At 45.3% G+C, this 16900-nt stretch overlaps 1 protein-coding gene across 5 annotated transcripts in view; it reads right to left on the bottom strand.

Annotated features, from left to right (window-relative positions):
• The window catches only part of ACO1 (aconitase 1), a 60576-nt gene that overhangs the window by 2861 nt on the left and 40815 nt on the right, over positions 1–16900 (bottom strand). For 4 of the 5 annotated variants that reach the window (XM_035140443.3, XM_035140441.3, XM_088658590.1 and 1 more), the window contains exons 11-20: positions 13347–13506; positions 11799–11934; positions 10139–10223; positions 8949–9105; positions 8256–8380; positions 5858–5962; positions 4711–4853; positions 3502–3649; positions 2379–2501; positions 1093–1278 (exon numbers count right to left, since the gene is read on the bottom strand). In XM_035140443.3, coding sequence (XP_034996334.2) covers positions 1093–1278; positions 2379–2501; positions 3502–3649; positions 4711–4853; positions 5858–5962; positions 8256–8380; positions 8949–9105; positions 10139–10223; positions 11799–11934; positions 13347–13506 — 1368 coding nt within the window. The remainder of the gene's footprint in view (positions 1–1092; positions 1279–2378; positions 2502–3501; positions 3650–4710; positions 4854–5857; positions 5963–8255; positions 8381–8948; positions 9106–10138; positions 10224–11798; positions 11935–13346; positions 13507–16900) is intronic. The other variant, XM_088658591.1, reaches the window with a different exon arrangement.

The raw sequence follows: 16900 nt of genomic DNA, 5'->3' as shown, positions 1-16900 counted from the left end.
ACAAGCTATGTGCCCCCCCACAGTCCTCCCCCCCCCTTGGCCCACCCCTTACATGCCTTGATTGAGGGCAAAGCATTCCTTTTTCCTTGAGCCAATTTCCATGTTCCAACTGATTGAAGAAACTGTCTTGAAAGCTCTCCCCAACCCAGATCCTCCAGGCTCAACAATGATACAATACCCAACGATGAAGCAGCTGCCCGACACACGTGATCTAGCTCAGTTGGTAGAGCATGAGACTCTTAATTCCAGGGTCATGGGTTTGAGTCCCACGTTGGGCAAAAAGATTCCTGCATTGCAGGGGGTTGGCCAAGGTGACTCCCGGGGTCCCTTCTAACTCTACAATTCCATGATTCCACCCAGTCATACTACACCTCCCCATAATAAATAGTAACAATTTTAAGGCTCCGATTCCATCTTTCCGCTCTAGCCTCCATAGTATGAGGAAGCTGTGACTTTTCTGATCAAATAAGGTCAAAGGTAAAGGACCCCTGGAAGGTTAAGTCCAGTCAAAGGCGACTATGGCGTTTCGGTGCTGATCTCGCTTTCAGACCAAGGGAGCCAGTGTTTGTCCCCAGGCAGCTTTCCGGGTCATGTGCCCAGCGCGACTAAACCGCTTCTGGCACAACAGGACACCATGAAGAAAAACAGAGCGCATGGAAATACTGTTTACGTTCTCACTGCTGCGGTACGTATTTATCTACTTGCACTGGTGTGTTTTTGAACTGTTAGGTTGGCAGGAACTGGGACAGAGCTACGGGAGCTCACCCCATCAGGCGGATCCGAACTGCCAACCTTCCCTTGATCAAATAAACACAGCATTGTTCATGCGTGATGCAGAAGTGGCAATCAAACTTGTGGGACTTGGGAGCCCACTTGGTATACTTTAAGGCAGGCATCCCCAAACTTCGGCCCTCCAGATGTTTTAGACTACAATTCCCATCATCCCTGACCACTGGTCCTGTTAGCTAGGGATCATGGGAGTTGTAGGCCAAAACATCTGGAGGGCCGCAGTTTGGGGGTGCCTGCTTTAAGGCAACACGATATCAATGGGCTTATTGCCTACACCACATCGTCGCCCATGGAATCTCTTACTTTGATCTGGACGTTCATTCTGGGCACTATCGACTCGGGAATGATGATTGTGTAGCGTTCCCGCCCCGTCAGCCCAAGACTATCCGCATCCTCGCCAGGCAAATACTGCAGAGGAATCACTCCCATTCCCACAAGATTACTGCGGTGGATCCGCTCGTAGCTCTCTGCGAGGACAGCTTTGATGCCCTGAAAAAAACACACAGAGACAATGCACATGGGTAACCACCATCTATGTGTTAGATGACTGGCAGATGTAGCCACTGGGTCTGATGGTGGCCGCTGATGGCTGAGACACCAGTTGGGGACTGGCCCTGAATCCCATCAGATCCCAGGCTGATTCAGCCCTGTCCTTGGAACGCCCCATTTTGAGGTCTCCTGCATGTTTGGGGGAAGAAGAGAGCTTGGTTGCACCCAGAAGGTGCTTTGCTGGCAGGAGGCTTGCTCAGTGCCACCACCCACCCACCCCCCGAAACTGGCATAAGGGTTTTCATATTTGTCTTGCTTGGTTAACCTAAATCAGGCATGTCCAACTCCCAAGAGACTGCGTTCTACTCCCACTATATAAAAAAACTGGCAGTGATCTACCCAAGTTGTTGAGTTTCACCCAGAGGTGGAGTGTCCTAAAGCATGCCTTGCCTAAAGCATTTGCAAATATATCTTTTATTTCCAGTTTGTGCACTGTGTTGTTGTTGTTTAGTCGTGTCCGACTCTTCGTGACCCCATGGACCATAGCACACCAGGCACTCCTGTCTTCCACTGCCTCCCGCAGTTTGGTCAGACTCATGTTCGTAGCTTCGAGAACACTGTCCAACCATCTTGTCCTCTGTTGTCCCCTTCTCCTTGTGCCCTGTGGCCAATTGCAAAGTTCTCTTGGGTAAAGTTCTCAACAGGCATTTAAAACCAGTTTCCAAAATGCCACTAACTGCCATTGTATATTCATTTAACAGACACACACCGAATTTAAGATCAAATTTAAATCCAACCTTGCATTTGCAGAGTTCAAAAAGTTTGTAAATGTGTGGAGAATTGCAACTCTCTTTGGATACTGCAGTTCAAACAAAACTTTTTGTTCCTGATCTTCATTTTGGCAGCAAGCATTTCAGAACCACGGATAGCCACGAGGTACTGTTAAGTTATGCAAATGTTTCAAGGCTGCCGTTTTTTCAAAACGCAGAGATCGGATATGGCCAAGCTTTGGTGTAATATTTAGCTGTGGGGCACTGCTTGCAGCAGACAGCTGAACACAGGACCACCCCCCTTCTCCAGCCCAAACGCAGGCCACTCACCAGCAGAAAAGGCCCTTTCGCAGCCCAGTCTCGGGAGCTCCCGGAGCCATACTCCTTGCCAGCCAGCACGATAAGTGGGAGGCCTGCTTGCTGGTACCTCTCGGAAGCATCAAACACGTCAAGCTGTAAGCACACAGGGCAACTGATGTCCACGGGAAGAGCAATGAAACACTGCCCAACACTTTCACGCCGAAAGGAAACTCAGCCTCATAAATCACCCAATGATTTGGAGGTAAAAATAATGCAAAAAAAAAAAATACTGCTCACTGCAGAATTAAGTTAAAAACAAATAGCAGGGCTAAGTCGCGTCACAAAAAAGCCAAGAAAGCAAAAGTTATTTGAGGTGCTTAGCTGGCTGTGTGGAACCCTGAACACACAGGCTTTCCCTTCAAAGAGGAGGCACATTTTGATTCTCCCTCCATGCACCATTCCTGTACATGGAGGGCTAAAGGTGAGGAAGCTTTAAAGCACAGGTGAGCAACCATGAAGCCCCCACCCACCCACACCTTTCGAAGCTGCTGAGTTCTTTGATCGCATCAGTTCCGGTATATTCCTTCCCTTTCCTTGACCCTCTTGATTGTGCGTTTAGAATAGCAACACACTAAAGCCAGAAAGGAAACTTGCTTTCCAGAACATTAGCTATACTGATCAGCTGTAGTACCAAAACAAAAACAAAAAAACCCAACCTCTGTATACTTATTTGAATGTAATTCCATCAAACCCGGTGGGGATTATTTCTGAGTTAGCCCATACAGGATTGGGAACATTAATGTGATGCGGCTAAAGTGAAAATTAAAGCACAGGGGTCTTTACTCCACACTGGTGAATCCAGAACATATTTGCATCTGGCTCCACCTACTTCTGGCATGTTCTCCCCACAACCAGGGGAAGTGGCCCACAAGAGATAAAAAAGTTGCCTACCCCCAGGGCTTTTTTTCAGCCGGAACTTAGTTCTGGCACCTTTCAGGTGGCTGTCCATGCCATTTTAAGAGAACAAGGCAAGTTCGTGGTGAGTTCCAGCACCCCTTTTTCTAGAAAAATAGCACTTCCTAGCCCTGTGTTTAAAACAGGGGATCATCCTGTTTCAAGCAGCCCCGAGGTGGATGCAGACAAGAATACTCACAGTTTCATCAGACGGGAAGTGGATAGTTTGCGGGGCCTGCTTGTCGAGAAATTTGTTCAGCAGGCGTATGTTTGCAAACGTTCCCCTAGCCATTACGGCGTCGTTGCCCCGGCGCGAACCGTACGAGTTGAACTCTCTGGCAGTTAGGCTAGCAAGACAAAAGAAGGCAATCGTCAGCTCCACGAGCTGGAAGGCTTCTCTCAGTTAACTAAAGGGAACCCGAAATGTTCACTTCTGCAACTTGTGGTCAGGGTGACTCTGTTTTTTATTTTATTTCTGGCTTTCAGAAACACCTCCCCCAGCAGCCTGTGCAGACAGTTTAACCCAACATGTAGATCAGGGTGCCCCCCTGGATTAATGAACCCCGATTTGAACCCCGATCAGCTGATGGCCAGTGGGAGGGAGGATGGCAGCTAAAGTAAAAAAAAGAATCTCTAGTGCCGCAGGTGATTATGGAACAGAGAAGTCAGTTAAGCGGAATGGGAGAGAAGTGAGGGGGGAATCATAGAACTGTCGAGTTGTAAAGGCCACCGGGGTTAATCTGGTCCAACCCCCAGCAATGCAGGAATCTTTTGCCCAAAGTGGGACTTGAACCCACAACCCGGAGGGGGAGGAGGAGGAGGAGGAGGAGGAGGAGGAGGAGAAGAAGAAGAAGAAGAAGAAGAAGAAGAAGAAGAAGAAGAAGAAGAAGAAGAAGAAGAAGAAGAAGAAGAAGAAGAAGAAGAAGAAGAAGAAGAAGAAGAAGAAGAGGAGGAGGAGGAGGAGGAGGAGGAGGAGGAGGAGTTTGGATTTGATATCCTGCTTTATCACTCCCCGATGGAGTCTCAAAGCGGCTAACATTCTCCTTTCCCTTCCTCTCCCACAACAAACACTCTGTGAGGTAAGTGGGGCTGAGAGACTTCAAATAAGTGTGACTAGCCCAAGGTCCCCCAGCAACTGCATGTGGAGGAGCGGAGATGTGAACCCAGTTCCCCAGATTACGAGGCTACCGCTCTTAACCACTACATCACACTGGCTCATGCTCTACCAACTAAGCTATGGAAATAATAACACAAGGCAGGTGGGAGGGACCTTTGGACCTCCTGATGTTGACATACAACTCCTATCATCCTTGCCCATTTGCCATTCTTGCTGGGGCAGATGGATGGTGTAGTTTCCCACATCTGGTCTAAGGACACACACAGAGAGAAACTTGTATACTTGACTCACCCTCTGCTGGTTAAATAACGAGCAGCTGGGCTGTTTCTTGCTATGTTCCCAGCAGGAGAGATGTGATCCGTGGTCACAGAGTCACCAAGATTGAGCAGGACGTAGGCGTCAACTATGGATTTCAGTGGCGGGAGCTCCACAGTCTGAGAGAACACCACACAAAAATAGTTATTTAAAAACAAACAAGCAAACACATGGGTGATTTTTTAAAGCGTCAGCTGTACAAATTTGCAACTGCTGCCTTCATCCAAACTACAAAAAACCCCTAGATGGTCTTGATGAAATCTGGAAAACCAAACTAGGTGTGACGGCTCGCTTTCCTGCTCAAGATATTTTTGAGAAATATTTTTGTGCAGAAAGTGGACAGATACACTGCCTCTGTTTTGGGTGGTTAGGGTGCAAGTGCCATTGTTTTTGTACCCTTTATGGCATTGTCCACAGACAACAGGAAGCTATCAGCAGGAACCTCAAGGTTTGCAGAAAAACAAACATGTCCTTCTGGGGAGTAGGGCGAAATGCTATGGGTGGATTAGTGCGGACTGAGCATGTTGAAAATGCTGACTTGACCGTTGGGGGTTGATAACAGAACATAGTGTCTGGAATCTAGAGCAGGCATCCCCAAACTGCGTCCCTCCAGATGTTTTGGCCTACAACTCCCATGATCCCTAGCTAACAGGACCAGTGGTCAGGGATGGTGGGAATTGTAGTCCAAAACATCTGGAGGGCCGAAGTTTGGGGATGCCTGATCTAGAGCAAGTTGGACCCCACGCGACAACATTTTGTTGCAGCACTCACTGGAAAGACCACATTTTTATATTGTTGTAACCTGCCCTGGGAGCTTATGGTGAAGGGCAGGGAAGAAGTAAAATGAAGTGTGCAGCCTCAGAATGGGGCTAGTCAACACAGCCTGACTCACGTGCTGTTCTTAAGCATGAGCATAACTTCAGAATAGGGCTCTCTTGAGGCATGAGATTCGTACTTAAAAGTTCATTTCAAGGTGCATTTCAGAGCATTCTTGGACAAAGACAGTCTGCAAGCCTTCTAGCATTGTTAAAACTAGCCGACAGGGAAAAAAAGGTCCTTCTCAATCTGAACAAAGGCCAGTAAAATCTACCCAAATAAACAAGGGGAAGTGAGACACACTTACCAGATTTTCAAAAAATGGAGGTGATTTAATATATGTGGATTTGGGGTCCCAAGCATATAGCTTGTCTGCTGGAACATCTAATGCATTCCAAGCTTTGTTTACTGTCTGGAAGAGAGAAGAGAAAAAAGGATAGAAAACAACCTTTATAGGGTGCAACATTTTAAATATATACCTTCCAGTATGTAAAAAGTGGGAAAACCTGAACCACAGAGTTGCCTGGAAATCTGCTTGATAACCTTCAGCAAATAAAGCAGAGAGCTAGAATCTTAGGATCACCAAAGCCATTTTGCTATGAGCTCTACTTCTGAGGAGCAACTGTCTCTTTTTTCATGTGAATTGCGACAGTACAAACTAAGTTCCTTGGATTCACAAACAGACTGTCACTATTTCTTTTCTGGAGGGACTGGAGCGCATCCTGAAAATTGAGCTTTGCACAATTGAAAGAGTGCAAAGCGCTCTGTCGCCCCAGTGCAACAAATCCATTTTATGAAAGGCAAAACACTCCCAGCCTTTTTGCAGGTAGGAAAGTGATGGGGAAATCGATTGAAAAGTGTGGGATGAACAAATGATTCAGGGCTGTCTCTAGGCCCGGATCCGGTGGCGCGGGGCGCCAGGGGCGCTGCTGAGCCCCAGGCCCGCGTGCCTCTCAGCTGTTCAGTGCCTTCCGGCCACTCTCCGAAGGTGCGCGGGCCTGGGGCCGCCTCTACCACGCACAGAAGCATCGCAACAGGGGGTGGGCAGCGCCCTCTGGCCCAGGGGCGGCCCTACGGCCAGACTGGGTTGAACAGGGGTCAAGCCCTCCAGGCAGCAGCCGCACTGCGCCCGCCCGCCGCACTGGGAAATGGGGCGGGGCGGGGACGCCGGAGGGATCTGTCACGCCAGGGCGCCAGGTATGCTTAAGACGGCCCTGAAATGATTAATAGGAAGATGTATACACAGCCCTCAAGCAAATCAGGATGAATGTTCATTGTTGTAAAACTACCCTGTAAGCAAATCAGAATGGATGCTTAATATAGATTGGACATAAGTCTAATCTTTGCATAAGCTTTGTGCAAGCAAATCAGAGTGAATGCTCAATGAACAGATTGTCTGAAGAAGCCAAAAATCCTTTCTCCTATTCAGAATCAGCCCAGCCGTTTCGTTCCCAGAGATGCCCTTGCCCAAGTAATTAGCAGGAAAAAGCACCATCTGGCTGTATTGGGCTTCCAGAGGGCAAGGATGGTGTTAACCGTTTGCAAGGACGGGCAAAAACTGCCCTACTCAGCAGGAGAACATTAGCTCAATGTTGCTCCATGGTTTGGGTTCCTTGAGGCAACCTTGAAGTAAATTAGGGGTGGGGATACTCCCTACTAATAAAGTAAAATAAAAGGAACTGGAAAATCCAATTTCTTCAGCATGAACAATTTATTCCTGTGGCTTGCAGAAATCACACACTTTTACACAATTCTGCCATTTTAACTATTTGGGAACATTTATTCTGGGGTTGCTAATGATAGGGAGGAAGAAGGAAGCCCTGTAATACTATCTATCTATATATATATATATGTAAATGTAAAAAGGGCATGTGGATATGTTTCCACTTTTCACCGAAACCGCTTGACCGATAGCATTCAAAGTTGCACACAACGTCCCATGCTACTGGGAGAGGAAGCATATACCGTTTGTGTATACAGATGTCACACCTGCGCAAAGTAAAAACCCCAAAACCCCATGTTTCAGAACACACAACTCACCCAAAAGTGCATGCTGGGAAAAAGAAGCCAGAAGAGGTTGCAAAACAGCACCCTCTAGCGGCGGCTACACTGGTACTGCAGCTAGAAAACCTTCACCCTCTAGCGGCGGCTAAACTGGTACTGCAGCTATAAATCCTTCCCTCTCCACAGCACCTCAGCTCACCTTTACAGACTAGGCCAAATGGAGGTGGGGACTTGCCTGGGTGGGTGTTGGGGGAGAGGAGGGGACGGAATAGGTCATGGGTAGGGACAGGGTGGGGGGAATCACAGGGATGAGCCAGGGGTGGGGGGAGGAGGAGACGGGATACGTCATGGATTGGGGTGGGGGCGGGGGGAAACAGGGATGAGCCACAGCAACGCGTGGCAGGGCCAGCTAGTAGTATTAATGGAAGTCAAAGGAATTTGAAGCCAGAACACAATATTGCATTCTGCACCAGTATAATATTTGTTAACAACACTTTATTGTAGTAATGGGCAGGGTAGGATCCAGACATTAACCCGAGGAACCAATCTTCCTACAGAGTGCCAACTAAAAATGGGGATTACATTAAACATCTATACAAAACATTTAGGCAAAGCATGTATTTATAACGTATTTAGAACATCTGCAGAGATCGAAAGCCGTAAATAATGCAAATGCTCTATGTATTAACACCACATGTTACCTCAATTTTCTGGTAGACCTCTTTAAACATCCCTGGAATGACATACTGGCGCTCAACAGCTTGGATCTCATCCCTCATGGGCCAAATGTCTCTTAAAAAGATCTTCTTCCCTTGTGCGTTTACACCTGTAAGAAAGTAAAGAATGCAGGCTATAAACTAGGGAGAAAGCATTCAAAAAATGCTGTGTGTACACTGCACACAGCCACTTCCATAAACACCTACATTTCACGGAACCTTGATATGGATTTGGCATATGGAAGGTAAACAAGACCCATTAAAAGACAGACACTCTTCTGGATCCTGACCTTTAAAGTAAATTACATAAAAAGTGCTTCGCAGACTGGAGAAAGAGGACTTGACATATCATCTCTTCCTGTATGTATGTGCCCTGAGATAATAAACAGAGACCTTTCCCAGAGTGCCCTACCAGCTGAGAAACCACAGGTAGTGATGAAGAAAGGGTCTCCTCGGCAGTGGGAAGGCTCACTTGGTACCTGGGTTTTGCTCTCTGATAATATTACTTTTCTGCCTGTTTTTTCTTTCTTTTAAGTAATTGTTTTGAGCGCTGTTTTTGTTTATTTTGTGATTTCGCCTTTTGCTATTTCTTTGCATAGCACAGCCACTGAGCAACTAATCAAAGCTGGTAGATACACAAAATTAAAGGGGTTCATTATTCCCAAGTGATGCCCTTACCTAGAGGTTCCTTCTCAAAGTCAATCCTTATGGTCCCCGCAATGGCATATGCTATTACCAATGGCGGGGAGGCCAGGTAATTGGCACGAGTATTGGGGTGGACACGGCCCTCAAAGTTTCTGTTTCCAGAGAGGACGCCCACAGCTACAAGGTCTCCCTGTGCAGGGGGGAAGAAGGGTACAGGATAACACATACATTTACAAATGCAACAGCTTCTCCATTCTCACATCTAGAAGACCTGGGAATGGAGAGAGAGAGAGAGCATATCACTGAGCTGTGCTCACACTTCCAATAAATGCCCGACAAGGGCTTTCATGCGCTCTGGATCTGAAGCTGAGTATCGGGGTCACAAACACTCAACTTCCATCAGAGTGAGATTGAAAAATCCCTAAACTAATTGGTCTACTGAACAAAGTCGGATAAATGTAAAATGTAGTAAAACAGACGCTTTCTGAGAACACACACAATGTCCACTGCAAAAGCCTTCTATTCTGTTTGCTGGAAGCCACCAACAATACACTAAAAAATAAAAATAAAAATACAAGTTCCACTGCTATTTCACTTGTGCCTAAATCCTACAGTCACAAAACCTGGACATGTGTCAATTAATATTTATTAGGGTGAAAAGACCGGACAACAAAAATAACAATAGCAACAACAACAAAAATTTGTTTGCTTGTCGAAACAAAATAAAAAAAAATTCCTTCCAGCAGCACCTTAGAGACCAACTAAGTTTGTCATTGGTATGAGCTTTCGTGTGCATGCACACTTGTGGTGCTGTGGTCCAAACCACAGAGCCTAGGGCTTGCCGATCAGAAGGTTGGCGGTTCGAATCCCTGCAACAGGGTGAGCTCCCGTTGCTCAGTCCCAGTTCCTGCCAACCTAGCAGTTTGAAAGCACGTCAAAGTGCAAGTAGATAAATAGGTACTGCTCCGGTGGGAAGGTAAACGGCATTTCCGTGAGCTGCTTTGGTTTTGCCAGAAGCGGCTAAGTCATGCTGGCCACATGACCCAGAAGCTGTACGCCGGCTCCCTCGGCCAATAACGCAAGATGAGCGCTGCAACCCCAGAGTTGTCTGCAACTGGACTAAACGGTCAGAGGTCCCTTTATCTTTAGCCATTTGTAACCAAAATGGAAGTCTGTATTTGACATCTCTAACAGCAGAACATGGGGCACGAGACTTGACTTACCTGAGTAATGGCTTCGACAACTGGTTCTGGCAGAGGCCCGCTGTTGCCTATGCATGTCATACATCCATAACCTACCACATCAAACCTGCAGACAGCATGAAACAGATTCTCTCTTTGATGAATATATACACATTTGCATATTAACTATAAACCATACTGTTTTAACTATAAACCTGCAATTTAAAAAACCCATACTGTTTTAACTATAAACCTGCAATAGTGAAATGTTGAATTCCACCCTCTGTGGTCAATGTTTCTGCTGGAAAAATCATAACCACTCTATGTGTCCATCTCAGGCCTAGTTTGCATGAATGGAAAAACAAAATATTCTCGCCTGGACCCCCTTCACATTACAGGTGGGAGTCAAACGTTCAAGGACTTTTCTAGCCTGCTCTTCTCTCAGGAAAGAACCACAGGAAAGGAGGGTTTTGTGTTGTTTGTTTGTTTAATGAGTATTAATCATGAGACACTTCACCTGCCATTTTTATACGGTAGGGCTTAATTATGAATACATCTCAACTGCGGTGAAGATGGTATATATATTGGAAAATGAGCGGCCTTGTCTTTCTTCCCTTTTCAAAATTAATTACTAAGGAACCAAAACAGTAACAAATCTTCAGCTGGTGCAGAATTCGGCGGCCAGATTGCTCACCGGGGCAAGACAGTTTGTGCACACGACTCCACTCCTGGCCCGACTGCACTGGCTAATTAGTTTCTGGGCCCGATTCAAAGTGGTGGTTTTGACCTTTAAAGCCTTAACTTGCCCAGGACTGCAATAATTCAAGGACCGCCTCTACCCATAGGAACTGACCCAGACCCTGCATTCATCTTCTGAAGCCCTTCCTCATGTGCCTCTTCTGCAAAAGGCCCGGAGGGTGGCAAAACAAGCCTTTTCTGTGGGGGGTATTGTTTGTTGTTTGTTGTTATGTTTTTGTGTTTTTATATTGTAAACCACCCTGTGAGCTTCAGATGAAGAGAAGTATATGAATTTAATAATTAATAATAATAATAATATTACAGTGGTACCTCGGTTGACAAATTTAATCCGTTCCGGAAGTCCGTCCTTAAACCGAAACCGTTTTTAAACCGTGACACGCTTTCCCTAATGAGGCCTCCCGCCGCCGGTGCCCTTCCACCGTTCAGATTCCATTCTTAGACAGAGGTAAAGTTCTCAAACTGGGACACTATTTCCGGTTTTGCAGAGTTTGTAAACCGAATCGTTCTTAAACCAGACTGTTCTTAAACCGAGGTACCGCTGTACTTTCAACTTGCGTGCAGACTGCAACCTGAATGTTGGCAACTGAATGACCCTTGAACATTCCGACAACCTTTATAAGCAGGAAAGGAGGACCTGTGGCTTTTCCAGGTTATTGAACTACAACTCCCATCATCCGTGACCACTGTCCAATTCTGGCTGGGGCTGATGGGATTTGGAGTCCAACAACAACATGTGGTTCCCCCATGTATTCCAAGCTGCTTTGCTTTTCTTAGCCCGGTGTTTTTAGCTGTGATTTTGTTTTGTTTTTTCTAGTTGTAAGCCATAAATTAAAACGAATACTTAACACATGCTTTTTCACCCAAGGAGCAAGTATCAAACATTAATTACGACAGTCTTGACTGAGCTCTCCAGCAAAAAAGTGAATATAACCTAACCTCTTACCCTAGTTGAACAAGGTATGGCAAGACTCCACTCTCTCTCAGATAGTAGGTCACAACCCCACTTCCTGGAGACAGGCTAGTTTTAATGTATGGCTTCACGGTCAGTCCGGCTTCTACAGCTTTCTTTGCAAGCAATCCTGAAAAAATATCCAAAGTCAATGGATGCCTCAGACAATTTGTTCCAGCCGAGTATTATGGGATGGGGAATATGGGGAATACCCTCTAGACACCGATGGGCTCCAACTCCCATCAGCGCTAGCTTGCGTGGCCAATGGCCAGGAACGATGGGAGCAGTGGACATTTATTTATACACTTCATACCATCTTTGTAATATAGTAGTACCTTGGAAGTCAAACGGAATCCGTTCCAGAAGTCCATTCTACTTCCAAAACGTTCAGAAACCAAAGTCCGGCTTCTGATTGGCTGCAGGAAGCTCCTGCAGCCAATCAGAGGCCCTGTCGGCTTCTGATTGGCTCCCGAAAATGGTTCACAAACCAGAACTGTCACTTCCGGGTTTGCGCCGTTCAGGAGCCAAAACATTCGAGAACTAAGCTGTTCGAAAAGCAAAGTTTGACTGTATGTCATCTTACAAAATCATATAGGCACAAGCATGTCTGGGCTCAGTGCTGCATTTAAACTAAAGTATATTATTTAAAGCTATCACTAGAAGAGGGTGACGTTGATTAAATTTGCTACCAGCCCAGCCCAGGCCACAGGGCAGGTTGTAACAACTTGAAATTCGGAATTCAGAACATTTACACTTGCAGGAATAAGGTGGGCTCTGAAAACAGACATCTCACATGTCAAAGGCCTTGGTAAAGATTTGCATCTGCTTAAGGCAGGCATGGCCAAACTTGGCCCTCCAGATGTTTTGGGACTACAATTCCCATCATCCCTGACCACTGGTCCTGTTAGCTAGGGATGATGGGAGTTGTAGTCCCAAAACATCTGGAGGGCCAGGTTTGGTCATGCCTGGCCTAAGGTATTATAGTAAACTCTGGGAACAAGCTCCCCCAGAGTAATCACACTAGACTTCAACCATATTTAAGCTTGCTTTTATAATTGCACTTTCCTATACCTAGTTTCATAGAATCATAGAATTGTAGTGCTGGAAGGGACCACGAGGGTCATCTAGTCCAACCCCCTACAATGCAGAGTTGTTGTTTTTTGCCCAATGTGTGGCTTGAACCCACGGCCTTGAGGTTAAGAGTCTTATGCTCTACCGACTGAGCTATTTTGTAGGGTGCTGTTATACCCTCACTCTCTCAACAGGAGACAAAGAAAAAAAGGCTTGCACACAATGGAAGTGTAGCTGTCCCTATCTGCTTGGACACAATTGCTATTTAACACCAAGGTAGCCAAATAATTTACGAATTCCACCACTACCCTCCCTCTAGCTCCAGAGGCCTAAATGAAAACAGAGACAAGACAGCGCTGCTAATCAGTTATGCCAGCTTATGTAAGAGGGCTTTGAGGGTCCCTTCCCTCTTGGAAAGCACAGAAATGCATGTGTAATTTAATGGCGCACAAAAGGACGAGACACACTTACCTGCTCCCAGCATAACCGAAGGATTACTTGTGTTGGTGCAGCTAGTAATGGCCGCAATCACCACTGAGCCATGTGTAAGTTCGAACTCCTTATCGTTGTAAACAAATTTCACTTGGTTGTTATGCTGGGCAGGGGCAATTTGGAAGCCTTTAAACCCTTGCTACAAGGAAGAGGGGACAAGGAAAGAGAACTATTATTTTGAATCACGGTAGCAGAAAGAAGGCCCAAGGAGAGCGAAGCAGACGGTTATACAGCAGCCATTTTGGTCAGGGAAAGATGCCCAAGGCAGATTTGCCTTTTCAAAGTTTAGAAAGAGAACAAGCGAGACCTGCCACAAAGCATACTGCAAGGTGAAATGCTGGTGATTAGCATTCCATCAAACATCCATGCCTTCTACGGGATCAGTAAGGGGAATATCAAAGCAAAAAATATCTAAAGAATGGATTTTTTTTTTTAAAAAAAGATTATTTAAAACTTTGTTGTACAAATAATTCCATATTGGCAGAAATTGAGCGATATTGGTTAAGAAGGAATGCATACAAGTTGGAAGGAAATGATATGGTGCAGTATAAATCTGCGGGGGGAAAGGATATACCAAATAGTATAATGAGAACGATTGGAAGGAATATGTCAAAGAGTGTTATTAATGTGTATATAAATATTGTTTAATTTTCTTTGTTTTCTTTTGTTTTTGTTTTCTTTTTATCTTTTCTTTAATTATGGTATTTCTGTACATTAGTAGAATTGGAAATACTATTTTTTTCCTTTCTGTAAAATGTGCGTATAAATATGTAATTTTTAATCAATAAAGAAAGTATTTTTAAAAAAACAAACAAACAAACATCCATGCCTTCTGCCAGCGTATTCCATTCTATTGCCTGTCGGTTTTCCTTTTTTTAAAAAAAATATATTTATTGTCATTTTCAACTTAAAATTTTCATTCATATCATTATTTCCATATAATCATATAACCAATCATCAAGAAAAGAAAAAAGTCCAAAAAAGACAGAAAAAAGAAAAAAGGAAAAATAAAAGGAAAAAAAAGACAGGCAAAAAGCAAAAAAAAAAAATGCCAATCTATTATTCATAACAATATCATAACATTGACTTCCCCGCTCCTCCCTTCCCGAGCCTAATTATAACCCCTATTTAGCAATTTTCTAATTAAATTCAGATCTCTCCAATTATTCGCCAAAAAAATATTCTAACTTATACAATTTAACATTCTAACATATACCAATCTTTAAACCACATAACCGATTTAATTAAGCCTCTAATTACACCCTTTAGCCTCTTAATTTTCACTAAAATTATTCTAACTTATCAAAACAAATATTCTTTCCCTCCAATTATGATTATAAAAACCTAGTGTCCCCCCTCCTCCACCGGATGACTTTCCCCTGGATATCCCAATCAGCTCGTGTATTCAGTCCAAATCCAAACCATTTAATCCGTCCCTTTGTTTACAATTCGTCTCAGCCCACTCCATCTCTCACCCACTTCAGCCCAGCTTCTTTGCTCCACCAACCCCTCTGCCATCCCCAGTCCAGTTGTTCCTTTTTCTTAGCCTCCCAGTTAACATGTTCTTCACCTGGTTCTTGCCTCCCCTCTCTCACTAAGGAGGTTCGAACCCAGGCCTCCTCTTCGGTCTTTGGCACAGCTTGATCATTTTTTCCAGGAACCTGCTCTCCCTCTCTCACTGGGAGACACAGGTCCTGGGAGTCTCTATCCGATACAGTTCTATTATTGTAACTCATGTCCCGTGCAGCCTCTCCCACCGGCTGCACTTCGTTTGAAGTCTGTAACTCCTCTCAATCTTCTTGTCTTGAAAAATTGAAGTTTTTGTTTTCTAAAATTTCAGTCTGTGTCTCAGTGCTGTCAACGGGGAGGGGTTGGCGTAGGTTTTCAATGCATAACTTTGTAAGTCTCGTATATTCTTTAACTCCCTGCATCACCTCTTGCACTTTTTCCCACACACTTTGCATCTCTTTCTCACACAACATGTCTGATTATTTTGACTATCTCCATCCTTTGTCTTCTCAAATTACAATATGGCGCATAGGCTGTTGTGCCAGAGAGTAAATCCTTCTTTGGCTGGCCGGTACATCCAGACTTCTGTCACCCCGCTACCGGAGGGCTTGTTCTTATTTGTATCCAAAATTTGCGGAAATCCAAATTAAAAATCACTCACCTCCCCTTGGCTCCGCTACCACCGGGGAGGGGTTCAAATTGTTTTTTAGCAAAGTCCAGAGTCCCGTTCCAGCGTTATGGCTGCAGGCTCTACAATTGCTTGATGGTATCTCGGTAGGGGGGGGGGAACGACCTCCATTTTCTTTTAAATTCCCCTCCTGTGTCCCAATTCCTTCCAAATTGTGAAATCTCTTTACTTACAAGTCCAAATTTCTTTCTTTGGAGGTATCTAGCGCGTGTTGTCGCCGGCACGGAACTTACCGCCTCAGAGGTAGCGAAAAGGCCCAAGGCTCCGTCCCGCTCTGCCTGCGCACGTCATCCCCCGAAAAGGGGGTTGTCGGGCGGCGAACGGGGCTCAAAGGAGCTCAGCTGGGTACCCACGTCCCCGAAAAGCCAAATTCGGGGGTTCTCAGGGTGGCCACTTCGCTCTAGCGGCTCTACCCCCCCCCCTCTGAGGTGCCGGGAACCTCGGAGCCCGAAAATTCCCCTCCGGCTTCCAATGGCGCCAGACCGGAAGTCTATTGCCTGTCGGTTTTCCATCCCACAGCCAAGAGACAAGTCTGCATACTGTGCCCATTTAAGTTCTACAAACCTTAAGGTTCCCCCAAGCCCATTGATCCCTACTTGTTCATTGATGGTTGGTGATGCTGTTTTGTGTACGGAAGGAGAGGCAGCTCATTATTGGAACATATGATGCTTTGAACTGGCAGAAAACTATATACGTTTACTGCAGCACATGTATCAAAACCCTCTGTGTGCTAACTTGAAAAGGGAACTGTGCTGTTGAAATCCATTTGTCCAGCTGTACAGTAGGGTTACTCTATTAGGGTGCTGCGAGGCCATATTTCACCAAACATTCAAGAAAGTTTCTTTGCATTCTGACTATAATGAAGCACTCTGCTGACTTCAGAATGGTTCAGGCTTTGGCAGATGAAAATATGCTTCAATTAATCAGCTGGTAAAGCCAGGTGTAATAATAATAATAATAATAATAATAATAATAATAATAATAATAATAATAAATTTTTATTTATACCCCGCCTCCCCAGTCAAAAACCGGGCTCAGGGCGGCTGACACCAACAGAATTACGATAAAACATAAAAACAATTAATTAAAATACAGATTAAAATACAGTATTAAAATTTAAAGTGCAGCCTCATTTCAAGTAGGCCATAAATCCAAGCCATGAGGGCGGAAAACACAGGGGTCAGGCTGAGTCTAACCCAAAGGCCAGGCGGAACAGCTCTGTCTTGCAGGCCCTGCGGAAAGATGACAGATCCCGCAGGGCCCTGGTCTCCTGGGAAAGAGCGTTCCACCAGGTTGGGGCCAGTACTGAAAAGGCCCTAGCTCTAGTAGAGGCCAA

The sequence above is a fragment of the Zootoca vivipara genome, chromosome 15 (genome assembly GCF_965207765.1).
Source record: "Zootoca vivipara chromosome 15, rZooViv2.hap1.1, whole genome shotgun sequence".
NCBI lineage: Eukaryota > Metazoa > Chordata > Lepidosauria > Squamata > Lacertidae > Zootoca > Zootoca vivipara.
Note: the sequence above shows the minus strand (reverse complement) of the source record. Positions and strands in the feature narration are given on the sequence as shown.